This window comes from Gadus chalcogrammus, chromosome 20 (genome assembly GCF_026213295.1).
Source record: "Gadus chalcogrammus isolate NIFS_2021 chromosome 20, NIFS_Gcha_1.0, whole genome shotgun sequence".
NCBI classification, from domain to species: Eukaryota; Metazoa; Chordata; class Actinopteri; order Gadiformes; family Gadidae; genus Gadus; species Gadus chalcogrammus.
In genome coordinates, this window is record NC_079431.1 from 131465 (window position 1) to 139744 (window position 8280).

Consider the following 8280-nt stretch of genomic DNA (forward strand, 5'->3'; position numbering starts at 1 on the left):
CTACAACAGCGGACCATTGCAAAGGATTCTGCTTCACAGTAAAAGAGCTTTGAAGACTTTGAAGAGGAACTTAAAAAAGAAAATTTGGAAGTCAAAGCCAGTTTTGTTGTTAGAAAAGTGTCCATTATTTCAATAGTGCTTCCATTGAGTTTCACACCGGATATACAGTCTGGGATGAGAAGAATAGTTCCTCAATCTTAAGCAGTAGAAGAATGGTCTGGTACCATTCTAATGTACTTACCACGATATGATGCAGTGTTTGTACTTTTATATGAGGCTGAAGATTACCAACTGTATATTTATCAACCAGTAGCTTGCCCATTATACAGACATAACATAACATACTATTGTGCCCATAAAATAAATGCATGTAGAAACTGAGAAGTAATGAACAGCGACTCCTTAAACAAGGGCAGCATGTTAACAGAGAACAGCGACTCCCTTAAGGGCAGCATGTTAACAGAGAACAGCGACTCCCTTAAGGGCAGCATGTTACCAGAGAACAGCGACTCCCTTAAGGGCAGCATGTTACCAGAGAACAGCGACTCCCTCAAGGGCAGCATGTTAACAGAGAACAGCGACTCCCTTAAGGGTAGCATGCATGAGGATTCAGCAACCGCTGATGGAAAGGGTTCACTTCATCCCTGCTGGAGACTTTCCATCTCACGTATCAAACAGAATAAATGAATGACATCAGCACATCACAGAGCCCTCTTACAGCTGTGGTCTAATGAATGTCATCAGTAAATCACAGAGCCCTCCTACAGTCTAATGAATGAGGCAGATTAGGAAGCACATTATGTCGTCCTTCCCGAAGTTATATTTAGTGTATGGAAAATGTTTGTTTTTCTCAGTCTTGAATGAATAAATTAAAACAGCTGTTATTTTTGTGAATGTAACAATGTATGTCATCAGCATAATCAAGTTAAACAAGATAAATTGGCCTCAACCCATTTGAATAAAGTAAAAGCCGCACCAATTACAAAGGACTAGCAATAAGACATTTCAATGCATGAGCACGTGTGTGACAAGGCGAATGTCTTTAAGGACCGTTGGGTTGAATCATTCGACAGACGCTCAGATCGACGCAGATACAAACCGGTTGACATACGTAGGAGCCTGGAGTAGCTCCACGTTATCTCCTGTTCCACCACATTGAGCAGAACCAGACACATTCAAACTGAAGAGAACAAAGGCAAGAAGGAAAAAATTGTATAGGGCCTTCCGTTTTCCCCCTGGAAATCATTTACCCAGGCGCCCTTTGGAGCTAATGCCAACATCTCAGGCGCTCCTTTGAGCTAATGCTAACATCTCAGGCGCTCCTTGGAGCTAATGCTAACATCTCAGGCGCTCCTTTGAGCTAATGCCAACATCTCAGGCACTCCTTTGAGCTAATGCTAACTTCTCAGGAGCTCCTTGGAGATAAGCCTAACATCGCAGGTGCTTCTTGCTTGACATGTCATTCCAGATGCGATGCATCTCCTCCGGGGAGATCTGGTGGACGGTGAAGACGCGACGGTACCGGCACAGACTGTACGCCATCTTCCAGTGGTTGAAGCCACTGTTCTGGTACGGATGGACGCCCAGCTTGCGCAGACACAGGCCAACGTAAACGTCCTCCAGGTGGATCAGCCTGGTGTGCAGCGAAGTCTTGAAGATAAGTTCGGCCACGTCCGCCGAGAACACGTAGCCCGTGCCCGAGCAGAAGGGCGGGTACTTGCTGTCCGGGTACAGGTCCCTGGGCATGTACCACTTACTGCGCATGTCCCGGATCGGACCCCCGTTGATGACGTAGCCTGTGAAGTACCTCCGCCGGGGCTTGGTGGTGGGCTTGAGGAGCTTGTAGATCAGGTTGTCCATGTTGACGAAGATGTCGCTGTCTGTCTTCAGGATGTACTGGGCCTTGGGGCAGTAGGTGGACACCCAGCGCATGCCCATCATGGTCTTCAGCGTCAGGTTGTGGTACGAGTCCACGAAGTCCTCCACCACGATGTCGTGGAAGATCTGGCTCTCCTGCTCCACCATCTGGTTCAGGATAGCGTCAGTGTTCCTGCCCAGCAGGAAGAGCGTGACGATGCGGACGTCGCCGAAGGAGCCCTCGTCGCCCCAGGTCTCCCGGATGGCCTGCCGGGCGTCAAACTCCTTGTGGGTGGTGCTGATGAGGATCACCAGGAAGGGGGGAACCTCCTCGCACTTCTTTGGCTCGTTGATGACGAAGCGGAAGGCGTGGGGGTTGAGGGGCCGCGTGTGGATGTTGCTGAAGGTCTCGTTCCTGGGCGGCTTCGGGGCCTTGCGGATTGGGATGTGCATCTGGCCCACGTAGGTGGAGGACGGGCGCGAGATGCTCAGATACCACAGAGCACTCGCCCAGCAGACCACCGTCAGAAGGTACAAACACGAGACCTTGGAAGGCATTATGCAGCATCTAGATGGGCTTTGAGTGCATTTGATGTTTACTAGGAAGGTTGTTTTCTATTGTAGCTCCATGGCTGGGAGAGGCCGCCCTCTGCTGCTCCAGGGCCGCTGGACACTCATCCTCAGAGATGGATTACTCTCGGGAGAAGCGATAAGGTTTTGCTTTTTAATGCAAAGCCATTTAACGTTGTATAGACGTCCAGTTCCTTCATGTGACACCCCTGAACCTCCATTTATATCTGGAAAGAAAGAAGGAGGGACAGATTACTGTATCAATATTTTACAAATTAATTGCTACAGTTTGAACACAACAGATAAAACGATATAATGTTGCTGTAACCCTAACTTTAACTTAAGGCTATTGTAACAAAATGATGTAAAATAGACTTAATGAAACTTAACCATATTGTACCTTTATGACATGGTATGCTTTACCTTTGTCCTGACTGTAATCCAATTATGAAATTATGCCTTTAACTTTATGAAATGGTATCTAGTGATGTTACTATGTTGGATTATACACCCTAGCACCTGAAATGTGCTAGGGTAAGTGCCACTACCACAGTTAAGGTTAAGGTTAATTCAGAAGCTACCTCAAATATACATTTAAAAAGCATTCATTTTGTATTAAGTAATCCCCTTTGAAGGGTGGAGGACCACTAATGTATTCTAATGTAGTTTGGTTTACCTTAAGATAACTAATGTAGACCTAATGTCATTTTTTTTACCTTAAGTTAACTAATGTAGACCTAATGTAGTTTTGTTTACCTTAAGATAACTAATGTAGACCTAATGTAGTCTGGTTTACCTTAAGATAACAAATGTAGACCGAATATAGTCTGGTTTACCTTAAGAGAACTAATGTATTCTAATAGACTGGGTAGCCCTGGCCATTCTGCCGGCGATTTAAGTTCGCCCTGCAGAAGGCTCTGGAGAAGAGCAATACATTTCTTTCTGCTACCCATACGTTTTTGCGGGAGCCTATCACCAAGCTGGATTTTCCCCCTGGCGCGCTGTTGGCTGGTTTAAAATAATAGCGACAGGAAATCGACGGCAAGCAGCCAATTCCGTACAGAGTCATTTCAACTAGGCCCATTGATGATGCCTCTTTTGCTGAAGAAAATGACAGCAGCTTCCAAAGACCAACGTGCAAACTACGATTGAGATTGGTCTGGCAATAGCTAGGCTAGTATTCCAATGTAATCTAGTTTACCTTAAGATAACTAATGTACACCTAATGTAGTCTGGGTTACCTTAAGATAACTAATGTATATCTAATGTAGTCTGGGTTACCTTAAATTAACTAATGTGTTCCTTATTTATCGGTATGATAACTAATGTTTTACCTTTAGGGCATTTAGCTGACGTTTTTATCCAAAGCGATTTACAACGGTTAGGAAACACATTGTCACACCGACGGCATAGTCAACCATGCAAGGCGACAGCCAGCTCGTCGGGAGCAGTCATGGTGAGGTGTCTTGCTCAGGGACACTTCAACACTCAAACTAGCAACCTTCCGATTACCAGTCAACCTGTTCTACCTCATGAGCTAAGCCGATCCTTTACCAGTCTTGTTTATTTGTAAGTAATGTTTTGTACATGTAATTCGGAATACACGTTGATACAGGACAATCTGAGGCCTCTGCAACAAAAGCTAACTATTAAAATATTAAATAATTCAACAAATACTCAATAGAGCAGTGGATTTAACCCTCCAGGTTGTAGCAAAGGGTTCTGCCGGCCCCATGACAGGAAACAGAGCGCTACAGCGGGCACTGGACAGGGTAGCATGCCCGGGGGTAAACAGAGCTAATGCTACAAGGTGAGAGTCTCCTCCGCTGTATGGGGGCGACTCACTGCCAATGGAGCAACAATACAATGCACTGGGGATGGTTGGCTGATCCAAAGGACGGGCGTGATAAGCCCTCCTTTCAGAGCAGTGCTACGAGGCCCGAGGTCCGAGGCAGCCTGAGGGGCAGCTGGCAGAGCCGCTTGGCCGCTGACTCCTTCTTCACACTAGTCTAGGGTAAGGGCTAGGGTTAACCCTAACCGCGCTAGTCTAGGGTAAGGGCTAGGGTTGACCCTAACCGCACTAGTCTAGGGTAAGGGCTAGGGTTAACCTTAACCACACTAGTCTAGGGTAAGGGCTAGGGTTAACCCTAACCGCACTAGTCTAGGGTAAGGGTTAACCCTAACCGCACTAGTCTAGGGTAAGGGCTAGGGTTTACCCTAACCGCACTAGTCTAGGGTAAGGGCTAGGGTTAACCCTAACCGCACTAGTCTAGGGTAAGGGCTAGGGTTAACCCTAACCGCGCTAGTCTAGGGTAAGGGTTAACCCTAACCGCACTAGTCTAGGGTAAGGGCTAGGGTTAACCCTAACCGCACTAGTCTAGGGTAAGGGCTAGGGTTGACCCTAACCGCACTAGTCTAGGGTAAGGGCTAGGGTTAACCCTAACCGCACTAGTCTAGGGTAAGGGCTAGGGTTAACCCTAACCGCACTAGTCTAGGGTAAGGGCTAGGGTTAACCCTAACCGCACTAGTCTAGGGTAATGGCTAGGGTTAACCCTAACCGCACTAGTCTATGGTAAGGGCTAGGGTTAACCCTAACCGCACTAGTCTAGGGTAAGGGCTAGGGTTAACCCTAACTGCACTAGTCTTTAGCGGACGTCCTCTGAATAAAGCACAGAAACATCAAGCCTCTCACATCTCTAGTCTTTCAGTTATCAGATTAATTTAACAGCCGTGCTAAGTAAGTATATGTAGCTTACACATGAGGAGCAGTTGGCATGGAAAGTGATTTCCTGAATATGTCTGATATATAGTAAGTATGTTATATAGTATGTTATAGTATGGTATATAGTATGGTATATAGTATTTTATAGTATGGTATATAGTATGTTATAGTATGGTATATAGTATGTTATAGTATGGTATATAGTATGGCGTCTACTATAACAGCAGACACCAGCTGGCCAGCGGTTAAAAGGGTCACCAGTGGAACTCCGTCTGATAGACTCTAAAGGTTGGCCAAACTATCAGCACCTGGAGAGCCTCAGAACTCAGAAGGAAACACCCTGTTCAGGTTAACCCATCAGCAGAGAATGATATATGCAACAAGAACGACACGTTTTTGGTTTCTGTCTTTTCAATCTACACATCCGTTTTATGCCCCAGGAGCCTGTGTGACTGCAGCGAACACACCATTCATTGAGACTTCCATGCTCATTACTGCAATCCATCCTGGCAACCATCTTAAAGGGCTTCATTATCAGCTGGTTTCACGTTGTGTTCCCAGAGGGTCTTCATTCAGTACAAACTGAAGGACAGGAGTTTGTTTCCTTCTTGCAAAAATCTCATAGGAATTGAAAAGGCACGCTTAATACGTGGTGGATCAAAAGAGGCCCACCCTAAACTTAACCTTCTACCATTACCTTATCTCAGGCTTAACCCTAACCCTCTACCATTACCTCAACTCAGGCTTAACCCTTAACCCTAACCCTCTACCATTACCTCAACTCAGGCTTAACCCTAACCTTAACCCTCTACCATTACCTACACTCAGGCTTAACCCTAACCTTAACCCTTTACCTTAGTGGCAGAGGCTCTACATTTTATTTGAGGTTATAAAGTTCAGCTCTTGCCCTAAACAGACCTGAACCAGGCGTCCTTTAGCTTCAACACTCTAGCTTCAAACATTCTGCAGGAGAGGAATGTTGGCTCAGAACTGCTTGGTTTGTTGACATTCTGCAGCTACTTTTCAAGGGAGCACACAGAGTTATTTTCTCACCTACTGATTTATATTGAATCAGAATCTGATGTAAATTTGCATTTTAGCTTAACTCCTTTTTAAAATTATGTTTATTGATGTGCTCTATCCCTACCCCGCCCTTCGGAGGAGACGTGAAACCGAGGTCCTGACTCACTGAGGTCATAAAAGATCCCAGGGCACTTAACGCAAAGAGTAGGGGATTCCCCGGTGTCCTGGCTAAAACTGCCCAACCAGGCTTATTCAATCTGAATGAGCCTAATCGTCCCCCTGTATAATTGGCTGATTCATTCATTCCCTCACTCTCCACCTCAAGCTGGTGTGTGGTGAGCGTTCTGGCGCCGATTGGCTGCTGTGTATCACCCAAGTGGGTGCTACTCAATGTTGTTGGTTACTGAGTTCCCCCCTTCACTGTAAAGCGCTTTGGGTGTCCAGAATAAAATTAATTCAACCCTATAAATTCAATGAATTATTATTATTATCCTCATCATCAAAACAAAATAAAAGTTACATCCTTAGATTTGAATTCAATATGATTTCCGATTTATAAAGCCTATAAATGGGAAAACTGCTCCCCTCCATAAGTAGGATATGTTCAGCAATAAAATAGTGCCTGAGTCAAGTCAGCGACCTCCAAGTGCACCAAAGGAGAAAACATGTGGAAGGATTGGAAGCAGAAGTCGACTACAAACCTCATTGGGCCAGTTTGTTTACCAAGTGGACAAACATGAGAACATACAGCATACAGTAAGCTTTTTATGGAACCACAACTTCCTAAATGTTAATTGTTTAATAAGCCATTACATTATACGTTATTCTGTATAATAATTAGAAACACTTTTATAAGATACAATAAACTGTATCATAATAAGCAATACACTATTATAAAGAGCAACACAATCATAGTAGGCTACTGTATGAAATGGGAATTGTTCTGGGGATATATAATCTATCTTTGCTTAAGGAAAGTCGGATGTTTCATCATGTCAAGTGTCATTCGTATTTTGTTATATGAGCCTATATCATACTGATTGATGAACCTATATCATTCGTATTGTATTATATGAGCCTAGATCGTTCTGATTGTATTAGATGAGCCTATATCATTCTGATTGTATCAGATGAGCCTAAATCATTCTGTTTGTATTAGATTAGCCCATATCATTCTGATTGTATTTATTATTCTATATTATGAGCCTATAGGATGTCCAGATGTTGTCGTTAAGGGTTCCAACTTGCTCGTCTAATTTCACTTCTCTGCTCGGGACATCACATCTCTTAGTAGATCCTACATCGTTTTCACCAAAAACACATCGATGTTGAAATGATCCTGTCGGACATGCGGAAGGAGTCAGCGCAGCCGACAGAGCGGTGATCCGACAGGACGACATCAAGGAGGAGCACAATAAGTCCGTTCCCCTGCTTCTCCTCGCTTCAAACAACATTAGATAGAAACATACTAAACAAAACCATTGAACCGCTTACCTCTGTCAGTGTGTCCATCCGAGTGGGACGTGTGGTGCTGAGGAGACAGATGATACAGATGATACAGAGGTGTCTGGCTCAGCATCCTAACGCACGGTTCCTAAAGCTATTTGATGGTAGCGCAATGAACGACGCAGAGCTCGATGAGAGTCCGTCCAATCACAGCGTATTCCGGTTTACTCTCGGCCAATCACAACGTAGTCCGGTTTACTCTCAGCCAATCCGAGAGGGAGCAGGCGGACTCCTCTGAACAGGGAAAGCAAGGTAGACTGACGCTGTGAGAGAATGTACAGAGATCAGTCCTACAAACTACAACTGTCTAACCCTCCAAACGACCACTGAGGTCCAACCCTCCAAACTACCGTTCAGTCCAACCCTCCAAACTACCACTGTCTAACCCTCCAAACTATCACAGTCTAACCCTCCAAACTACCACTCAGTCTCACCCTCCAAACTACCACTCAGTCTCACCCTCCAAACTACCACTCAGTCTAACCCTCCAAACTACCACTCAGTCTCACCCTCCAAACCATCACAGTCTAACCCTCCAAGCTACCACTCAGTCTCACCCTCCAAACTACCACTCAGTCTCACCCTCCAAACTATCACAGTCT

General features: G+C 45.1%; 1 protein-coding gene across 1 annotated transcript; it reads right to left on the minus strand.

Moving 5' to 3' along the window:
* b3galt1b (UDP-Gal:betaGlcNAc beta 1,3-galactosyltransferase, polypeptide 1b) lies at positions 1–7768 on the minus strand. Its single transcript, XM_056580514.1, has 2 exons — positions 7667–7768; positions 1–2654 (listed from the first exon to the last, which is right to left on the minus strand). The coding sequence occupies exon 2, from the start codon at positions 2413–2415 to the stop codon at positions 1429–1431; it is 987 nt and encodes a 328-aa protein (XP_056436489.1). The 5' UTR covers positions 2416–2654; positions 7667–7768; the 3' UTR covers positions 1–1428.
* Positions 7769–8280: the final 512 nt, after the last annotated feature.